Source organism: Ctenopharyngodon idella, chromosome 1, assembly GCF_019924925.1.
Source record: "Ctenopharyngodon idella isolate HZGC_01 chromosome 1, HZGC01, whole genome shotgun sequence".
Classification (NCBI taxonomy): Eukaryota; Metazoa; Chordata; class Actinopteri; order Cypriniformes; family Xenocyprididae; genus Ctenopharyngodon; species Ctenopharyngodon idella.
The window spans coordinates 38,134,674-38,156,745 of NC_067220.1; the positions used below are offsets into that span (position 1 = coordinate 38,134,674).

The 22,072-nt window shown below is 38.7% G+C and overlaps 1 protein-coding gene across 10 annotated transcripts in view; it reads left to right on the forward strand.

Moving 5' to 3' along the window:
• Positions 1-18,471, forward strand: part of atf7ip (activating transcription factor 7 interacting protein) — a 41,292-nt gene extending 22,821 nt beyond the window's left edge. For 4 of the 10 annotated variants that reach the window (XM_051888527.1, XM_051888528.1, XM_051888544.1 and 1 more), the window contains exons 2-14: positions 10,634-10,696; positions 11,388-11,994; positions 12,646-12,824; positions 13,397-13,543; positions 13,729-13,803; positions 13,945-14,000; positions 14,849-14,910; positions 15,010-15,675; positions 15,772-15,806; positions 15,893-15,950; positions 16,372-16,461; positions 16,653-16,687; positions 17,483-18,471. In XM_051888527.1, coding sequence (XP_051744487.1) covers positions 11,394-11,994; positions 12,646-12,824; positions 13,397-13,543; positions 13,729-13,803; positions 13,945-14,000; positions 14,849-14,910; positions 15,010-15,675; positions 15,772-15,806; positions 15,893-15,950; positions 16,372-16,461; positions 16,653-16,687; positions 17,483-17,950 — 2,472 coding nt within the window. In that variant the 5' untranslated portion in view covers positions 10,634-10,696; positions 11,388-11,393 and the 3' untranslated portion in view covers positions 17,951-18,471. Of the gene's footprint in view, positions 1-3,300; positions 3,389-3,758; positions 3,840-8,156; positions 8,256-10,633; positions 10,697-10,900; positions 10,995-11,387; positions 11,995-12,645; positions 12,825-13,396; positions 13,544-13,728; positions 13,804-13,944; positions 14,001-14,848; positions 14,911-15,009; positions 15,676-15,771; positions 15,807-15,892; positions 15,951-16,371; positions 16,462-16,652; positions 16,688-17,482 lie in introns of those variants that run through there. The other 6 variants (XM_051888536.1, XM_051888515.1, XM_051888519.1 and 3 more) reach the window with 6 other exon arrangements.
• The last annotated feature ends 3,601 nt before the right edge of the window (positions 18,472-22,072 follow it).

The window sequence follows — 22,072 nt, forward strand, 5'->3', positions numbered from 1 at the left end:
AGGTAATGTTTATACCAATTTCAACAGAAACCCTCTCACACTACTTTGCATTTTATTTTTTTGACATGGATTGATTAGCTTCTCTTAATGTGTGTGCTGCCCTACAATTTAGAAAATGGTATATTCCATTTGGGCATCTACGTCTTTGCTTGGGTGTTTTCTCTTCCTACTTAGTCAGAATTGGGGATCTTGGCATATCTTGTTTTTCACGCTAGCAGCGAATAATTTTGCAAAGTTATTTTGATTTGCAGTTTTATGAATCTGTTTTGAGTAGTAATCAAAATGCATTTAAGAATTTTCAAAAAAAAATTGTCTGTTGTTTAAACTTTTTGTACACTTGCAAATATCACAACATTTGCATTATACTTGCATTAATTAATTTAAAAAAAAAAATGTTTTTGTTGAATGCGACACACAATTATAAATTATATAAACAAAAATGCTGAATGAAAGGAGCCAAGAATATTAGCACTCCCACAATACTGAATTACAAAAATAGATGAGAATAAAACTATAAATTTAAATATTTAGTCTAAACCAATGCTAAATAATAGAGGCCAATAAATGCCAATATTCTCCATAACTTTAAAAATGTGATATAGTTCTGGCACTCTTATTTCCTCAGAAACTTTAGCAAAAGCTTTAGGTCTTCTAAAGTGAGATTTTCTCATTTTACACCCTGATGGTATACAATTTTGTGTTCTTGTTGCTGAAGTATGTCTCTTTTATATTTCATTTCCAAGTGACAAATTAAAAAAAAAAAAAAACTATTTGGATTTCTAAAAATATAACTGACCTGAATAGCTGTTGTGATAAAGTAGCTGCTGTTAAGCAGAAAGAACCGGTCTGAGAACTGCCACAGTTAGCTAATTTTTTGTTTATTTAATCAGAAATGGTTTTTGTGTTGCTAGATCAGCACAGTTTCTCAATTATTTTGTTATCAGTGCAGTGAGCACATATACTGTTTTTCAGGACAAAAATTATAACATCAATATTGACGAATATACATTAAAAATGAAAATTGGTCTCTACTGGCCAATTTTCGAAAGCAAAGATTTCGATATTTATGTTTTGACTTAAAACATTGACTTAAATTGTCAATCACCTGGCTAATGTACAATACTAGTGAGTGAGTTAGCTGACATTTGCTTCAGTAACATTTACTAATACTGAGATCCCCACACAGAACCTGAAATTGTTTGTCAAGTCTTAGTCAATACCACCATTTTTTGTTCATCTTGAGTTGGACATGACTAAAATGACAGTAACTCTGACAGCGAGTCAGATGTTAATTCATTGAGTGAGTCATTAGACTGATTCAACCTGATAACTCAAGTTTGAAACAAAAATATGATTCATTACAAAGAACCGGCACATAGGTGTTCGCTCACAAATTAGACGTCAGTGTTTTTCAGTGTCTTTGTTGTGTGCAGCCAGCGAGAACAATTCAATAAAAATTTTTATTTTGTGTCTTTATACTATCAGTTATTCTGCGGTTCTTGGTCTTTCTCATGACTTTCAGTTCATACTGTGAACTCACAAGTCACAACTCAGCTCAACTATAATTTCTCTTGCCGTGGTGCTGTAGATTCAGCAGCAGCGTGTCGTAGTCTCTGATTAGCGGTGCAGACAAATCTGTGGCTACTTATGCAGGGTAAAATAAGCATGTGGGCCTGCATCCAGAGAAATAAAAAAACACCAAGCCATTGGATACACTGTATCCTGAACTTGTATGAAGAATAAAAAGCTTGCTGATATGAATTAGCATTTGGGCAGAACTTTTACTGAGATTTCACATGAATACCTCTTGCCATTTGTGAATTCACACTACTGAAACGGATATATAGACTCAGAACTCAGTCCTAAAGCTGGCATTCTGATTGAAACCACTGAGGTGACCAGTCTGACTAGCAGTTTGAGTGTGTACTCTGCATTGAAAGCTAGTGCTACACATGAATCGGAAAATTCTGAGCTGTTGAGATGAAGCTTGGCATAGCATAGGCCTCCGTTAAATATATAAGCTACTAGATCTATAAATGCAGCAACACACTATAATTAAATTGTAATTGTTAATTTAGGCAGATGTCCTTCCTTCTATGTATGGAATATGAATTTTCACACCCCTCTTTTTAGCAATAGTACATTCCCTGTCTATTCATTTCTACCGCTTTGACTACATGTTCTGCAGAAGTGGGGGAAGGGATAGTGTTCTCACTATCATGATTTTTATCCCCACTAAAAATTTGATAGCTTTTCTTTTTTTATTCTATGCTTCTTTCTTTTTTACGTAATGCATAATTTAACGGAAAGCCTGCAGTTGTTTTGTATAATTTGGCTTGGCTTGCTCATTCATGGCAAGTTCTTGCAAACTGTTCTGGTTGCTGAGGACAGTTGCGTTTCTTGCTGTCTTTCAAAGACGTAATAGTTAGGACCTATTCAGTGTTATACTATTTTTCTAGTGTAGAAGTCAACATGTTTTAAAGACTACTGCAAACATGGAAGAGTCCAACATATGCTCCCCTCCCCCTTCCATGTACTCCTTTGTGTGCTCCTTGAGGTAATGTGACTAGACTTGCTTGCGCTCTCTCACGACTAATCATGGGCTATGTTTGAGAACCGCTGTATTACGGATTCATAATATCCCAAATTATTTGAATATTTATATTGAAAAATATTTGGGTCTGCCTCTATATGCGCTCAAAATTGGCTCTTTTTGGAGCACCTCAGTGCTGTTTGGCAGACATATCAGACCTCTCGATTAGTTGGACCTCAGATGGAAAAGACCTACTGTAATTAATGTCTGCTTGGAACTCGAACCGTTGTAACGTCCAAGTTAAGAGTGTCTCCCCCTCTCGGTTCTCATGATGGTGTGCTCTGTACTCTCAGTGATTTTCCATTGTCTGCTCTGCCGTGTTACTTAGCAGAAAGAGGGTGGAGCTACAGCGCAGTGTGACTCTGCTCTAGAACTAATTTCAGCTAGTTTGATATTTTGTGAGCTAATGTGTGTTTAAACAGTTTCCAGTTTCAATTCTGTTTAACATTTTTAATTCTGTCCACATGTTTAATTAAGTTTAGTAAGAAAAATCTGCAAGTATAACCTGAATAAATGTATTGCTAAGAGAACAATCATTTTTATCCCCTTTGCAGTTAAGTGGATGATATACATAGTACAGCTCATTTGTCAGCCTCATATATTGCATATTAGTGTGTTTAATTCATACTGAAATGAATAATAGTAGCACCCCTGTAAAGTCCATGGTACAGCCCTAGCTCTGCCCCTCCCCCATCTCTGCTCAGTTTACTGCTAGTCTTTTGATCGCACGAAGGCTAGTCACGCTTGCACATTTCTCCTCCAAGCAGAAGGTGGCCTGCATTTGAGGATAGCAGTGTAAGGTCACAGCTCTCTGTCTTCCTGTACTTTTTTTTTTAGTTTTGATTCTCACAATCCTTCTGTGAATGTGTGGTTTATTTTACTAGATTTGCACTAAATGTATTTACATGTGATTTATCGCAGTTAGACATGTGTTTGCGATTTTTGTTTTTACCGTTAGTGGAAAATGCGGGCATTTTTTTTTTTTTAAATAACAAAACCATATTTTGCTACATAATGTGATATTGATGAGTGTCAAACATATGTTGGTTTTTAACCAGTTTATTTCGGCAGGTATAACGTGGTTCAGGGGTACTCAGTCCTGAGATTTTCCTTTCATCTGAATTTAGGTTCAGCCCTCTTTTAACTCACCTGTGGTAATTTACAGGTGATCCTGAGGAGCATGATTAGCTGGTTCAGGTCCTTTTTTGGAACCAAACACAATCTTCAAAATCAAATCTGCACAAAGGTAAATCTCTAGTAGGATTGAGCACCCTTGTGGTAGAGCTAACATACTTGGGCCTTTTCTGTTAACAGTGCTTGCTAAATGTAGGCTATCTAACTAAAATAAGTAGATTAACTTAGCCATGCATGTCTAGAGATGTTGCTGTTATTCTATAACTGTGACTCATCAAGCACAAGGTGTTGAAGATGAGGAACACAGATTGAAGAGTACCTATAACAGCGCAGAACACCAGGATGAAGCAAAACCAGAAGACTGATGATAATACAGCTTGGAGGAGCAACAAGCACCTGACGCGTCAAATGAAACATCTTTACGCTGTCCAGAAGACAAAAAGCCACCTCTGTGCTATCATATAGCAGGTTATTTTGTGGGATCCAAAGACGTGAATGATTGAAGACAGCTCTGAAGAATGATTGAAGAAGTTTCACAACCTTCAAGAGGATGAATCGAAAGCGCCTTCACGCAAAAAGAATCAACTGCTGGAAGGAACTTCGATGTTAGGAACCAGAGAGAGTCAGACGCATTAAATTAGACAACTTTTAAAGGCCTATTCCGGTTTAAGTCACATGGATAGTGCAGTTGTTTGGCATACCAGCAGCTGAGCTGGTGGCCATTTTGTGTTATTGCAGTGCAGAGCTATTATGAAATGGCAGAGTGGGGGAGGGGCTCTTAAAGAGACCTTGCTGTAATTCCAGCTCTCAGTGGTAGCTGCAGTGTATGCATGGTTTACTGTTGTTGTGCCGCGTTTGGTTCCTGTCATTCTAGAAGGAGTTTTAAGCTCTAGTGCCTGAAATATTTTTTATTTCACGCACATGTACGACAGTTTTGTGGGGTTTTGAAAGTGTTATTGATCAGACTATGAGCAAAGTTTGAAACTGAAAACAAGTTCATTTAAAAAAAAAAAAAAAATGCAATTGTCAGAAACTAGTTAGTCTGACTGCTTTTCCAGAAACCTCCAAGTGTTTTTAGACACATGAGATCTATGAGATCATCTCAACTGGTTTAAGCCTGTTGATGCCGGTCGTGTCTGTTATTAGCTGGCTGTGTATACAGTAGTTTCTAAAGGAAAGCTGTTTTTATACAAACAGTTGTTGTGTTGGAGGGTTTTAAGATGGGTTCAAGTTGTTGTAATGTTCTGATTTCAACAGTGGCTCTAAATATTGTAAGTAAAATATCCATTGTGCTTGTACTTGCGCTGCATTTCTTTTGGGAATTCTCTACTTGCGAGTTAGGAATTTGCAATGTCGTGATCTGGTTTCAAGTGATTTTGGTCGGAATAAAATCCTCTTTCACTTACCAACAAAGAAGGGAGTTTATTTGGCACTAATGCAGAATAATAAAGGGCAAAGGATGAGGCCTGTAACGCTTTATCTTCTGCTGCCACAGAAAACGATGAAGTATAGTTTGGTCGCCTTGTAAAACGGCTATCTCAAAGCCACAATCGCCAGTTTTCGGATTCCCATGTGGATTAGTGAATTTTTAAAAATCTATTTTTTTTTAATTCCACAATTAAAAATATCATTATAAAAATATATTCTGTTAATGAATTTAATTAGAATAAAACAGCAGCCTGTAATCATGTACCCAACAATATTAGCAGTGCCGTAATAAGACATTTCAAAAATAGACCAGAATAGTTATAGCGGTGTAAAATAAAGCTAAATCTAGTGCGAAACCATAGAGACCAATGAATACAACAGAGAGAATGAATCTCATTTTACACCCTGATAGCATACAATTTCTTTATTGTTCTCATCATAGCTGCAGTATTGTGCTCATTTTTTATTTTATTCCCATGTGATCGTAATGAGGTGCCACACTTCCTCTATATGAAAACAAAGAGCTTTACATTTATCAGATTAAAACTATGCCGTTCAGCCTCCTTCAAGGCCTTCATCAGACATTAGGAACATTGTACACAGTATTTTTATTAGTGTTGCTAGTATTCAAAGTTCTGTATCTCCACACCCCTGTTTTTAGTTATCGTACGATCCCTGTCTCTCTTTTTTTACCGTTTTGACTGCACATTCTTCAGCAGTGGGGGATAAGTGAGTGTTCTCATTTCATGAGTTTCACTCCCACTATAAAGTAACTTCTTTTCCATTTCCATTTTACACCTTTTTTTTTTTTTTTTTTTTTTGCGTAGTTTCATGGAAAGTTTTCCTAGTGGACTTCTAAAGTTTAAAAAAACAAAGGACTGGTGATTCTGGCGTGAAAATCAACACGTTTCGAAAACAACTTTGTATGCATTTGTAGAGACCTTGCAGAGAACTCTTTTCCTTCCATTCACACTTGGTGTGAGGTGGCTAGACGTGCTCGATCATGAGATGCGCCTGAGAAGTATTAGGTTCATTGTGTGTGTATCTATGCACGTTTATTGATTGTGGATGGCGCCGAATATGTTGGCAGCTCATTGCTGCTAGGCAGACATGTGTCTTAACCAGATGTGGTGCAACTAGATTTTAACGGCAAGTGATCTTTCCATCCACTCTGAAAGTCAAAATGCTTTGCGACAAAATCACATCTAATCAGATTAGTATGTGGTTTTCTCAGTATGCACGTACTTGCAATGTTTTTGCACGTTACTGCTGAAACTGCATCAATCTAAGAACACAAACCTTGTATTTTCATGACTTCTATGATGTGTTTCCAGGCGGCACCATTTCTCTTAATATCCTTTTGGATACTGAGGGATTTGTCTGATGTTTCTGAAAATGAGTGAGGCTACCCAATGTTATGCACAAAAATGGAAACCGTGAGATGGGGAAAAATGCAGTGTCGCTTGTCATGGCTAGGACAGGAGCGCAGATGAATGTGGAAGAGCGCGTTGGTCATGTCGCGTCTGGTTAGGGACAGTGTCAAACCTATGAGTATGGGAAAACTCACCAGTATTTATTGTCTGCTGGGAACTCATAAATGTCATTAGGCTTTTATGAGATCTGTAAAAGCTGTTGTGCTAATATATATACGAATATATTGTGAAAATATCAGCCATCTGAACTTAGATTTGTTTAGATAAGGAAGGCTTTGTTCTCATGGACTGATGTAGGGATTTTTATGCCCTTTTTTGTCACTTATTTATAGGCACAATAGAGAGATGACAAGAAAGGATGGGGAGAAGAGGAGGGAATAAAATCGGAAAATGTCATGAGCCGGATTAGTACTTGTATTGCTGAATGAACACTTTAGTTAAATGTGTCAGAAGAACACATGCACTAACTGCTTTGCCTATTGAAATGTAGTTGTTGAGTGATGTTTATTCAGGATAGTTTTTCAAGTGACCCTTTACTAGGAAAACAATGAATAAAACATTAGGGGTTTGTTTCCCTTCGCCTTTGGGAATAACTCGCAAGAAAACACAAAATGTAAGCTTAATAAATTGTGCGTTTTCTTGTGAGTTATTAGGTTTGATTTCGCATAGTCGTGAAAGATTTGCAAAACGGTGTGAAAAATGTTCATGAGCTGAGAATGATTCCATGTGACTAAGAGGGAATAGTCAAAAGTCATGAAACATGAATGTACTTAATTGTCTGGCATTATACATTGAAAATGGTGACCATAGCTCATTATGTAGTCAATACAGTTGCCTACATTTGTTTATGGCAGCATTTTGACCTTTTACCTTGTTATAAACCTGCTTTTGTGCAATAGCAAAGCTACTGCCAAAAGATGTTTGGGCTGTATTAGGAAGCACGCAACTGAGTTGTTTATTGAAAAATATGGACTTTGGATTAATGCATATAGGCAAATTGTGGTCACTTAGTATGTTTTTAAAATGCAGAGCAGATTCAGTTTTGCTGTGCTCCCTCTTGTGTTGACACATAGCGGTGCACATGAGACACCCTTCTTCTGTTGAAATGGTACGATCCACATCGCAGTAATTTTCCACCCTGTTTCTCTGTGCCTGCAGCAGTGGGGGAGGGGTGGGTTTTTTTTTTGCTTCACAGCATATGGCAGTTCTTCTTTCTTGCTGTTGCTGTTTTTTCCTTTCTATTCTTTATTTTCTTTTTTTCTAAAGGTTTTTGTATGAATGTCTTCTTTTGGAACACCTTCAATCGCAGGTTTTAGCTGGTCGATCAGTGAGGTTGTTTTTTTTGTTTTGTTTTTTTTTGAGGTGATGAATCATCTCAGACTCATGAGTCAAAAAGTGACCTTTTGTTTCATATAACGCTGTCCTGTTGGTTGTAACGCTACAATTGTGTGTAGCTACACTGTTTTTCTATTCTAGTTACAGCCAACACCTTACAAAGAATGTGCTCCGCCTCTTCACACAAGATCCCTTCCCCCTCCCGTTCTCTCTGTCTCTCTCTGTTCCTCTTTTCTGTGTTGTGTGCGCTTTGAGCTAGTTGGAAACTAGGCATGCTCCCGGTTTTGCGCTCACTACTAATGAAGGCCTACTCTTGAAGACTGAACCTCAAGGTTGTTTTTTTTGAGCTGTCTTAGTTCTTGAGGACTTAAATTTTTTTCGCATACAAATTTATTGTCGTGTACTCGCAAGATTAATGGACATTTTGGTGGATGTTTGTTTTATTTGTTTTTAGAAAAATTCTAGGTGGATTTTCATGTTTTCGTATTATCGTAGGAACGGCCCTTTTTACGTTTTTTTTTTTTTTTTTTTTTTTTTTTTTTTTTTTGTCTTTTTTGTTTGTTTGTTTTGGCTGTTAGTGAGAATTGTGCAGTTTTAACATGATTGAATCATCATCTATTTTACATTCGACTGGGATATTTTTATTTCATACTTGGTCTTTCGCATAAGGAGGTTTTGATTGCGTACAATCCGTAAACCAGCGAAATTCATTATGATCTTTTGATATTTAATGCCTTTTAATGGAATGTTAGTGATTTTGCTTATTTTAGATATAGCAAACATTTTATTTTTTATTTTTATTTTTTTTCAGCTTACCTTAGAAATTATTGCAGGTATCTACCTTGAAACGGTTTTCAAGACGAAATACAGTGTTCGGCTATTTTGCGAACAGTTCTCTATTAGCAGTCCACAAGAGGTTATATCGCTGAAATCAACTTGGATTGAATGGGACTTCAGGCATGAGGAGGAGTACTGTAGAACTGAGCCTGGCTTTACACCGCAGCTCTGGCGACCATTTTGCAATGAGCGGGAACCTCAGTGTCTATGTTTACAGTTGGGATGGGGGAGGGCCGCAGTGAGGCTGTGCGCGGTGATCAACATTAGAACAGCAAGCTTACCAGAAGCTAGCAGCCATTTTTATAAAGTGAATGCATTTTTGTCTGTGGACATGTAACTGAGGACATGGAGGAATACAGAAATGCACTTTATTACTGTTTAGTTTTTGTCACACATTTGGTTTTTTCCCTCAAGTTAATGACATGAAAATATGAAAGTTATTTGTTTTTAGTGTTCCTTGTGGGTTACTAATAGCTACCTATTGTCAGCTTGGTTGACACCCTCATTTGTGTCTTGTACCTGACCTGTCTTGCTCCTGACTCAGCAGGTTGTGGTGACACTTCAGTGTTTAGGGTGGAAAATTAGTTTAAGCTAATGGAACTTAATTGAATTAAGCAAAAGTGTTTTTCGTGGTTGTCATAGACACCAGAACTTGGGGGGAATGGCTGCTGACAGGAAGTTAAAGGTTTGCAAATGGCATGTAAGCCGCGTCATTCACACCTGCCAGGATGACGTTTGCTAATGTAGCAGTGCAGCAGCAATGCGGTGTCCTGTGGACCTTGGCAAGATATTTTTATGGGATGTGTAGTAAACAAAGAAAAGATGAGAATAATTAGAGTAGAGGATAAGTACTGAGAATAAGTTGATGCAAAGCATTAGAATGAGGTCAAGACAGATTCATTTTTTTGGATCAAGCAAGGTGCTTTGAAGCAAATAGCAAGTTCATTTCATTGCTAGCAACTTGATTCATGGGAATATTGGAACATACAGGAAATTGTTTAATATTTTGAGGTTTACTGTATTTTGATTTTGTTTATAAATGTTGGTGTTTGCAGAGAGGCGTTAATTTCACAAGAATTGAACAGATTTGTTGCTAAATTAACACTTTTCAAACTTGACCAGATTTTTTTTTTTTGTTTCGGAATCAGATCATGAGTTTTTAATTATGGTGTCTATTCTTTGTGTACTAATTTAGAAACTTCTAGTCACTTAAGCATTGACAGAACACGGTACCATTTATTTTTTAAATACATGTCCTCCTGTAAAATTAAGTCTTTTTGAATTGGAAATAGGTTTTAATATTACCTTGTCTTATCAGGATACCAGTTTGCAGTGTACTACTTTACCACGTATTGTGTGATGTACTTAATTTGTGATTAATCTGAATTAAATTAGTTTCTAAATCGTGTAGTATTGGGTAAACTTCTACTTTAATTACAGGATGTCACTAGCTTTGTTTCTTTAGCTGTTTGCTCAAGTTCTTTGTTTTTCTCTGTAGACGATATATGTTATTTGTGCACAGCTTGCAAGGAGTTCACTGTATGTGGCCTTTATCAAAACATTTGGCTACAGATTCAGCACAGATTGTAATCCATATACATAGAACTAAGGAAGTATGTCGACTAGTTTACTAGATAATCAAGTAGAGAATATGCCAGCACTCATGTTATGTTAAAACTACAGGGTTATGATTACTTAACACTTTGAGAACAACTTATTTATTAAAACATGAGGGAGCTGTACTAAAAAAAGAACTGAAGGTTGTTTGGATCTGGTTATGAAGAATTAACTTTAGCATGAAATTAGTTAGAATATGTGCGAAACAATTTTTAACTTCATTTCAAACCTAATATTTCAATTCTTTTTCTTTTAGGATCCTCAAGCGACTGGCTGCCTAATCCATGAACAGGAAAGTACGAGACTTTACAGAAGCCTGGTAAGACAAACTAATGTCTTTTTGTGATTTTAACACTGAGACAGAAGTACGAGTCTAGTTTAAGTACGATAGTAGCTTTGAAATTCTGCATTATATAATGAACTCCTCTTGTCGCTAGCAGATTCTGTAGTGTGCTGCTCTTATTGGCTAAGAATTGCACCAATCACTTTGAGGGGGAGGACACGAAGTCTGCTCTCCCTCTTAGTATTCTGAAATCAGATGGACTGCTGGCTGTTACGGCCCTACCAACTTGCTAGTTATGTCAATTGAACTGAGGAAGTTTATTGGTTTTCGTTAGGTAACTTTTTTCACAACAGATTTCTGGTGGTTTGTGGACTTGTTAATCAGAGAGGTGCTTCAGCTCAGACTGATAGTGTGGATAAACAGATCTAAACAGTTTAGTACTTTTACTTTGGATGAATTACCATCTAAAAAGAACTCCAGGGTTATGGTTACTGTTTTGTTACAGTTAAAAGAAGGTATTGTGATCGAGGTCAAGAGAAGATTCTAGAACAGCAGGAAATGGCTTTTAGATGAATGACAGTGACACCTTGTGGCCACTCTTCAGTAAAGACACTTGTACTTGGTCAGATTAATCAGATGTGTTGAGTACTGCAAGGAGTTTTGCTAACTAGCCTGTTTAGGATAGAAGACGTTTGTTTGACCATATTCTCCTACTGTTTTATCACAGGTGAAAATGGAAGTAGCTGTACCAGAGGAGCCTCAGAAGAAAATCTTCCGTGCACGCAAAACTATGAAGATGAGCGATCGGCAGCAACTGGAAGCTCTGCACAACACCTTGACAACCTCCAGCTCCGCCTCTTACTCATCTTCCTCATCGCAACCTCAGACACCACTGGTGAATGGCACCCACCCCGAGAAGGAGAAGGAGAAAGAGAAGGAGAAAGTAATGGAGAAGGACTTGAATCATAAAGAGGCCGACTTGATGTTACCTGCCCCGGATTCAGCTCGCTGTTCCCCTTCTCCATCTGTCTCTCCATCCCCCTCTCCACTCAACACACAGCCTACCTCACCTTCTATGGATTTGGACGACCCCCTTGTGGCCACAGATGAGAAAAAGGAGACAAGCAATAAAAGTTCCTCCTCTTCTCTCTCTGCTTCTCCATCTGGGTTAAACTGTGATCCAGAGGTTAAAGAAGGATTTCTGTGCTTGAGCGAAGAGGATGAAATCCAAGCAGACAGAGATGACAATAAAGAAAGTAGTGAGGAGAACATGAACGTAGATGCTGAGAAAGAGGACCAAAAAGAGGAAGAAGGCACTTCTGAGAATGCAGGAGGTGAGAATGTCTAGAAACTCAACCTGCCTGCAAACTACTGGTCAATCTCTAATATCGGGGTGGTGAGATCTTTGTCATTCTTGCATTCTCACACAATTTATTTGCGGAGACTGTGAAAAGGCACTCCTGTGAATACTTAGAGTAAAATATGAGCTTTCCTATTATTTTTTTTTTTGGCTCAAATCCTGAGAATAATGAACTACTTTGCAATCTGATTAATGAAAGGGATAGTTTATCAAAAAATGAAAATTGTCGCCAATTACTTTACAAAACTCTTCAAATTCTGTGGAACACAAATTTTGAGTTATCTTGTTTTTGCACATACAATGAAATTCAAAGTGGTTCAAAACAACATTTGACCGTATTGTAAGGACAAAAAAAGCTGCAATATTTTTCAATATCTTGTGTTTTACAGTAGAAAAAGTAAAACCGGTTCGGAACAACATGTGGATGAGTAAATGATGATAGTTTTCTTTTTTTTTAAGCTTACTCAATTTGAGTCTCAAATGATCAAACAGTTTTGAGTTTCCTAGCTAAGTGTTGACATGAAGTTTAGCCTTGGAGCTAACATTCGTTATGCTAATAGCCCTGTTTTAATAGTTGAAGGCACTGCCTTTAAACCTAAACCCTTCCTCTGCCTTTACTTAACAGCAGACATCAGCTCCCCTGCTGGTACAAAGAGATCATTGTCTGAGGAGAAGGATGAAGATGATGAAGAAATCAAGGCAGAGAGAGATGGAAAACGAGCAAGGCTGGAGGGTGAGGAGTTGGAGGCTCAGCTGGAGCTGAAAATCACAGCCAATGCGGGGAGCCGGCATAAACTAGAGAAGGTTTGTTATTTATTTTCCCAAATCCTAATAACATCTATAGCATGCAGTCGCTTACCATGCACAACAGCATGTTTTCGTACAAACTAATGGGATACAGAGATGCGTGTTGCAGCACCTCTCTTCCCAGTCTGTCAGTAACACTCTTTACTTTCAATCTTTATGAAGCCCGTCTCTTCAAAAAGCACGTCTCTTACCATAACCACGAGTTTCAATACGCTACTAACGCAACTCAACTAGGCCTAACCCCCTTTTATTTGTGTATGCCTTAGGTGGGAATTATTTAAATGAGGAATACTGTGTCTTGTACATTTCCAAAAGAAAACAAGACTACAGTCAAGGTGTTTCAAGAGTTCAGAAACAGTGCTTACTGATATAGAGAATAACTAATTGTCATTTTTGGTTGAACTAACCAAAATTCAACCATTTTGTTTGAGTTTTGTGAGTAATCTGTGGAAAAGGATACTCGTAGATAAAGTTAATGAGGAACATAAGTCTTCCAAAAGAGACTTAGACTTTCCAGACTATCAAACCCAAGACATTTAATTAGTTTTCTTGTCTATTTTCCTTTTTAGATGGTACAGCAGTTAGTCGAGGACCGGTTACGGGTGCTGCAGTTGACTGTATTTGACCGAAGCCTAAAAGAGCTGAAAGAGAGAGTGGAGAAGATTGACAATGCAACCAAACAACAGAATGCTTTGCAGCATATTAACACACTACAGGTGAGTTTGGAAGTTTTCACCAAAATCGATATTCGCCAGAATAATTGCTATTGTGCATCAAATAGAAACCGGGTTGTCTCTCTTTGGATGCTTTTTATGACCTTAAACTAGAGTGTGCAATATACATATGAATTCTTTGCTCAGTCTCATTATATCATCAGTAAAACTGTGTGATTTAACTTTAGGCTAAGATTTCCCGGCTAGCCAAAAAGTTTGGTGCTGCTAATCAGGCCTCAGAGAACTCAAAGAGAACTCAAGAGGTAAGATTGTGAATCACTGCTAAAATTGATTTTCTTCAGTTATTCTGTGAAATGTAATTGCAAAATTTGTAGGCAAAATGTGCTTTTGAATGTGAAGTTTAGTTCACTTGGGTAACATGCACTTTGTTTCCCATTAATCAGGTTCATGCTGCCTCTGCTGCTCAGGCCAATACAGCAAACATGACTACACCGCAACGGTAAACACATCAACCTCTATTCATCTTCACAAGTTCATGGTCCTCTTGTTCCATTACAAGATATTTCAATCGTTCATTTTTTTTTTATCATATAGCTTCTAACCTACACTGCTGTAATGGGCCTAAGCCTTCCACTTTCAATCCTTTTAAGGGCCATTCACACAGAATGTGTTTTTGTGTTGAAAAACACGAGTTGTGGCCAGTGGAACAGGAAAAAATGCAGTGCCTTATGTAATTTGTTATGCGCAAAAAACACGCAAATACAACGGACAAAGACGTCCCTCTTGCGCAGGTTTAGCGCAACACAGTGGAATGCAAAAACGCTTTCTGTGGTAATGGCCCCTAAAGCGGCAGGGCTTCTGCTTGCCAAGATCTAGAAATTTCGCCACCCTTTTTCCGCATTGGTTGAAGAAACTCTCAGTACACTTTTAAAAGGGTATTTTTGCAGCGATTCTACAGAAGAACCATTTTTGGTTCCCCAAAGAACCTTTAAGTAAACGGTTCTTAAAATAACCATTATTTTTCTTCGGTGTGATGAACAATCGAAAGAAAAAATTTCCACTATAAAAATCCTTTTGTAATGGGAAGGTCCCATGGATGTTAATGGTTCTTCATAAAACCATAAATGCCAGTAAAAAAAACTATTTTTAAGAGTGTAACTGTCAGAAGAGCTAATTCTTTAGCCACACTGTTGGTCACACACTAATTTGGGAAAAACTGCATATATTAGAGCTGCTGTTTCTAATTCAAAAAGCTACAGTAAATAATATATGAAATGCTTGTCCACCACCTATTTGTTATTACTAATTTTTTTTTAATGTTTCCATACCATTTCTGTTCTTTTACAGTACTGTTAAAACCACAGTGGATCCCAAACTGTCCAGTCCACCCACTGGTTCTAGTTCAACTGGTGAGCTTTATAAAATGCTTCCAACATTTTATTTATTCTAGTTTTTACATATAGTTAGTAACTATTTCATGAAATATTTCTTTTTTTCCCTTCCCTCAGCAATCCCAGCTCAGCCCAAACCTCTGTCTACACCAACTACGCCAGCCTCCTCCGCTCTAGCCGCCCCTGCACCTATTCTACAGATCATCTCCACAACAACAAGCTCTACTCCCTCATCCACCTCTTTGCCTGGCCAGTCTCAGACAGGCACCCTACTACTAAAAACTGGTCCCGGTACAGGGGTCATGACAAACACCCCAGTAACATCAGGGGGTCAGTCAGTGTCTATTCAGCCTCTTTTAATTCAGCTGCCTTTAGCGATGGCAAATGGGCAAAGTGGGGCATTAGTTAATGCTGCCGGTGGTGTTGGTTTAATACCAGTGTCGTCATTATCTACGGTTAGTAGCATCAATAAGGCAAAGACGACTACACCTGCTACCACCTTCATCCTTCAAAAGCCAGCAGGCAGTGTTGTTTCGTCTTCCTCCACATCGTCAGCTCCGGCGGTATCGTTAGCGAGGGCCGTGTATCCGGGTGGCACAGGGATTGTTAGTTCACCCAGCACAGGGATATCTGTGACAACAGCCCGCACACCTACGCAGTGTGCTGCTGTAGTGGGAGTGTCTACAGCGGCCTCTTCTCCGGGAACCACGGGACCTGCAGCGACGGGGTCAGCAGCAGCTGCAGCTGGTCCGCCATCAGCTTCCGCATTGGCCTCAAAGACCGGTATGAGACAATGTCTTTATTTATTATGTAATATACATTTAAACTATCAATTCGTATTTTTCATAATGTAATCATTTTAATCTCTCATTTTAACAGATAATCAGGCCTCAACACCGAAAACACCCTCTCAGGTAAGCAAGGTTTTAAAATGTCTTTGCAAATACCGTTTTTGTGCAGTAAAGTTACGGTGTACTAAATTCGACTTCTCTCTCGACAGCCTGGGCGTCCCAAAGGTTCTGTGATAGATCTAACTGAAGATGATGATGATGTTCAAGGTAAAATACAGTTGCTCTTTAGTCCTCAGTCTTAAAGGTGCGGTCACATTAGCAAATTTTTGTGGGCAAAAAAAAGGTCCATTGTCAGTAGTGTAGCAATGTATGAAGCACAACTCACACAAAAGTCACTTTCAAACCAAGCCGCTTCCCGTTTGTCAGCGAGGCAAATTTGCATGACCAACTTAAATCTGAGTGGGGAACATTTTCGCTTTCACGCAATTGTGTGGATCCCTACTGAAGTGACTAGATTTCACCTCCAAATTTAGCTGAACAATAGTAATTGTAAATGTTGACCGCACTTTTACTAACTCGCACTGCTTAATTTCCTCATCCTAGTTGAGGTTTTTATCTCTCTTGAGCTTTTTAACCTATCTTTAGTTGCGTTTCCTAATATTTCTCTCTTTTTGCGGGTGCTGTGCAGTGACAGGAGTCCAGAAGGCCACTGTTTCCCCCATCACTACCCAGCGTGCATCTGGGCCGCCTCCTTTAGTCAGCTCTACCACTAATGCTGGTGAGTGACTCTATTTTGTTTTTCTGTTTTCTTCTTTTTCCCTTTTCTTTTTTTTTTTTTTTTTTTTGTCTTGCTATTGCTGCTTAATATATTATATAGCTTTTTACATCACTTCAGAATATGACTAATTATATGTATCAATTCAGAGTTGTATACTAATGTTTTAATTAATTCATTTTTTTTCTCACCAGGTTCAGGAGTTCGAACTGCACAACGTTCCTCTGTGGTGAGTGTGTTGCTATAAAAATTATAAAGACAATACAAAAACCATAACTTTACTTTTTCTCTTTGATTTACATTTTTAATATTTTATAGTGCTGTCAGTTGATAAAAAAAAAATTAATTATTCACTAATTTTTCTGTAATTAATCGCAATTAATTGCACATTAAATATGAAATTATTGCAATATAAAAATATATTAAACACTTATCTCCAAATTATTGTAGAAACAACAGAGTATATATTAAATATTTAATCTAACAGGTAGGAAATATCCAGAATCAAACTTCAGTCTTCACTGCATAATTTATATAGATCAGTGTTTATTAAAGCTACAAAAGTTATTCAGTTAAGAGCAGCGAGTGATTTTCTATGTCTTTCGTTCTTTGATTAACATTTAATGGCAGACTATAGCAGGTTTATTAGGCCGCTGTCACTTTAGGATGGGCATTTTGGCATAATTTTGTGTTTTTGTCCATTTAAGCATGAAAGAACTCAATGCGGTCAGCTTTCTGTGTGCATGATATGTGTGTGTTAGATTCACAATGCGTTCTCTTTTGTGTCTTGTTGCACTTGAATGGTTTTAAAAACATTTGCGTGAATAAGAGCATGATCATATATTGTAACGCTAGCTAAAGGATGACAGGAAAAATGGATGCTGCATTAATTGTCAAGTATTTTTAATGCGATAAATTGAAAAAAATGAATCTCGTGCTGTAACGTTAATTTTGACATCACTAATTTTTTTTTTTTTTTTTGCCTGTAATAATCTTTTTACCTTCCCTCTTTGTTCTCTCTCAGGATTCTCCATCTCTTTCCCGTCCAAGCTCTTCTTCCTCCACCTCCCTTCCTCCACTACCACTGGCGCCATCGCCACCGGCACGTCTCCCACCCGAGGCCGCCCATACATCACCACCGCAGCAGCCCCAGCTCAAATTAGCCCGTGTCCAGAGCCAAAACGGGATCGTCCTCTCTTGGTGTGTTGCGGAAACGGACCGCAACTGCGCCGCTGTAGATACCTATCACCTGTACGCCTATCACCAGGACAACCAGGGGACAGCATCTGGTGCTTCAGCTCAGTCACTGTGGAAGAAGATCGGGGAGGTGAAGGCACTGCCGCTGCCCATGGCGTGCACCTTGACCCAGTTTGTGTCGGGGTCGACATATTATTTTGCCGTGAGGGCGAAAGATGTGTACGGCCGCTTCGGTCCTTTCTGTGAACCGCAGTGCACTGACGTCATTAATCCAGCATCCTCTGCATCATCCTAAGATAATTCCAAATGGATGGTACAAAAGGATGTGGCCTAGGCCAAAGGAAGTATGATGGGAGATTTGTAATTTGTTACAAAATTGTTAACTATGCGCAGACCACTGGTTTAGTCTTGCCCTTCGTGTTAGGAATTGTAGGGAATTCAAATAGGTTGTTTAATGCAAATGGAGAAAAAAATACTCATCACTGCATACAGACACACTTACACTATTTGTTTCTTTATTTTACAATGAGGAGGGAACTATCAAACTTGCATTGTGCTTAAATTTGTATTTTCCTTGTGCAGAATGTTCAGAGTTAAGTATTGTTTTCAGAATTCTTTTTCTCTTTTTTTTTTTTTTTTTAAGGTGACCTTTTTTTAATAAAATAATATTCAATACATTGCACAGATGTTCCAATATAAGTCCCGGTCATTAGCTACAGGACAGGAAAGCAGAGGTGTTAAAGGTTTTCTAATGTTTTTGTCTGGTACCCAGACACTCCAAAATGACACTCAATAAAAGTATTGATATATTTAAAAGGCATCTCTTTATTATTTGTCAAAACTACAGTGTGAATTATTGAATGACATAGACAAGTCCTGTTACAAATATTTCAAACTGTTCAACTATACGTAGCATGGAGAGCTGATGGTAAAAAAAAAAATCTTAGAAGCATTTATTGAACAGGTACTTACTATTTTAACAGTCGCAAAGTAATTATGTTCTATATAGTATTAATGTGTGTAGTATGAATGTAATCTGGACATACTACTATTGTCATGTTGCCATTGTCATGTGACCTATGGCGTCAGTTGCGTCATTTCACTGCCATTCACAACTCCTCTTCCATGGCCTCATGGGATAGTAAAGTACCTACTGGATGAATTTGTGATTTTAAAAGCTGCCAGTGTTGCTAGTTACTGTCGAGCACTTGAAGGTCAGCATACATTTAGCAAACCCAGAAAATAAGATTAATTTGAGGTATTTCTTTGGCACTCTGAATAGATTAACGAAGGAACCAAAATTTGATGAAACCTGGTGTACTACCATAGTGTAGTAGCAATGGTTTTATGAATTTCTTATCTGAAAAAAAAATAATGATAATAATAGGAATATTAGAAAGAAAATTGGAAAACTCATCATCTCAGAAAACTTCCAGGAGCATCTTCATATCATTCACTGTCGCAGGGCAGAATGAATTCACAAAACTCATTCCAGCTTCAAAATTTATACTTGTGCCCTTGATGGTCTGTTCCTGTCTAAGCGGGAGATTCACTGTGGACCAGACTTCGTGCTATTAGTCAAAAGTCTGGATATTTTTAATAACCACCTCAAAAATATTAAAAATGCTGCAGAATTTTCTCTTTATGATGCAGGAAAGTTAGTTCATCTCTTCATAACCTTACAACTTGCTTATTGTAATGTGCTATTGGCTGTATGTCAGGCTGTCTCCATGAACAGCACAGTTAGTTCAGTTCAAACAGATCCAAAAAAGATCAGGATGCACATTTGTAGAGTTCATCATTGCATTTAATTTACCAACAAATTAATATTAAATTAAAATGTTTTATTTGAAACAAATATTCCAAGGTTAAGCGTAAAAAGCCTATAATAAACTGAACTAAGTCATTAAAACATTAAGTGCTGATCAACGTGTTTCAGCCTGACACAGCCTTATTCAAGATGCACATCCATTGTTCACACAAGCATTCTTTAATCTATTAGCAATCAATGGATCGTCAAAACAGCTGGTTAACCAGTGGGACCAGCCACTATGGGGAATTCTGAAGAGACAAGTTGAGCATCACTCTCCATCCAGCATCCAGTCTCTAAAAGAGGTCATTCTTGAAGAATGGAAAAAGATAGTTGTTGCAAAATGTCAATAACTTATTCATTCCATGCCTAGAAGACTTGGTGCTGTCATTAAAAATCATGGAGGCCATACAAAGTACTAGATGTAGTAGTTTTTGTTGTGGGGTGTACTCATTTTTGCATCACCCTAATTTGAGTAAAACTGAAAAATGTTTAATTTAAGTTATATTATTAACCTTACGTTCATGTTAGACAGATGTTATATAAAACTTAGTCTTCTCAACATTTTGGAAATTGTTTTACGCTGAGCACTGTATATATAAATATATATATATTTATACATTGTAGTAAGGCGAAAAGAACACGAAAGAACAGCAGGTGAAAGAACACAAGATCCAGTTGCGAATGCAATAGACCGTTTATTAATAATAAACAGGAGAAATAAGCAAGGCAGGATGGGAACTCACTTGGCAGTGAGGAGACTACAATGGGCTGGGAATCCGCTGATCAACGAAGAGATGATAATCCAGAAACAATCAGATAATAATCCAGGCACGAGCAGGAATGAAACACAGGAACTGGAGACTTGAGAAATACTGACGGGAGCAATGTGGCAAGACATGAACACCACAACGATCTGACAATGAACACAGCAAACACAAGACCACATACAAGGAATGATAATCAGCCGCAAGTGTGGCTGATCTGATTAGCTTAACAGTGCAGTTGGTAGCCAGGCAACACTGATTGGCAATCAGACCAATGACAGCACACAACAAAACAGAATGAACAGGCAAACCAGCAAACCGTGACATTACCCCACCCCCTAAGAGCACTTCCTGGCGCTCACAGAGGGACCTACCTGGCGATTGTAATCATCTATAAAGGAGTGGTCCAATATGTTTCTTGCAGGAACCCAACTCCTCTCCTCCAGACCATAACCGTCCCGGTCCACCAAGTACTGGAATCCGCGTCCCCTCCGCCTTGAGTCCAGAATACGACTGACCGAATAAGCAGGTTCCCCATCTACGATTCATGGCGGTGGGGGAACCGGGGCAGGCGGATTAATGGGAGAATGAAAAACAGGTTTTAATTTAGAAACATGGAAAACGGGTTGAATTCTCCTGTACGGCAATTAATTGGGAGCAAGTTTCTTACAAACGGAGCGGAGAGGAATATCAGTAGATGAAATCCACACTTTTTGACCAATGACGTAGACGGGAGGCTTTGAACTGTGGCGATCAGCCTGGGCCTTGGCCCACTCTGTTTGACCATTGCTCTGAGGATGGAACCCTGAGGAAAGACTAACATTCGCCCCCAATAAACCACAAAACTCCTTCCAAAATTGGGATACAAACTGAGGTCCCCTGTCAGAGACCACGTCCGTCGGGAGGCCATCATGGTCTATGACAGCAACCACTGTCTCTCTGTCAGAGGGTAATTTGGGCAGAAGAATGAAATGAGTAGCCTTCGAGAACCTGTCCACGGTTAAAACCACTGTGTTGCCCTGCTAGGGAGGAAGGGCCGTGACGAAATCTAGCACAATATGGGACCAGGGCCTCGAAGGAAATGACAACGGTTGAAGGAGTCCAGCAAGGGGTTGATTGGAAGTCTTACAACTGGCACAAACTAAGCAGGCCAAAACAAAACGATGTGTGTCATGAGTCACATGTTCTTGATGTTCTTGGACCCCAGATGGTAGGAGATGGAAAATCGAAACGACCGAAAAAAAAGTGCCCCACCAAGCTTGCCTAGAGTTTAGTCATTTAGCGGATCTGACGAACTCAAGGTTCCCTCCAACCAATGATGCCACTCCTCCGAGGCAAGCTTGACTACCAGCAAGTCTCTATTACCAATGTTGTAATTGTGTTCGGCGGATGACAAACGATGAGGAAAAATACACGCACGTATACATCTTGCCGTCCGCGGAAGTGTGCTGGGAGAGAACCGCGCCAACCCCTACCTCTGATGTGTCGACCTCCACCACAAACTGACGAGATGGATCAGGGGCGACGAGAATGGGAGCTGAAATGATGCAGCTTTTGAGTTTGGAAAATGCAGTCTCAGCTGCACTGGAGCACCTGAACACCGTTTTGGTGGAGGTCAAGGCGTTGGTGGAGGGGCGGCTAGCTGGTTGTAATTGCAAATGAAATGCAGGTTAAAAACTGGCAAAGCCCAGAAACCTCTGCAGGGCCTTGCAAGAATCTGGAGTTGGCAAATCAACCACAGCCTGAACCTTGTCGGGATCCATGCGCAGTCCCTCAGATGACACGATGTACCCCAAAAAGGGAACAGGCTGTGCATGAAAAAGCATTTCTCTACCTTGAC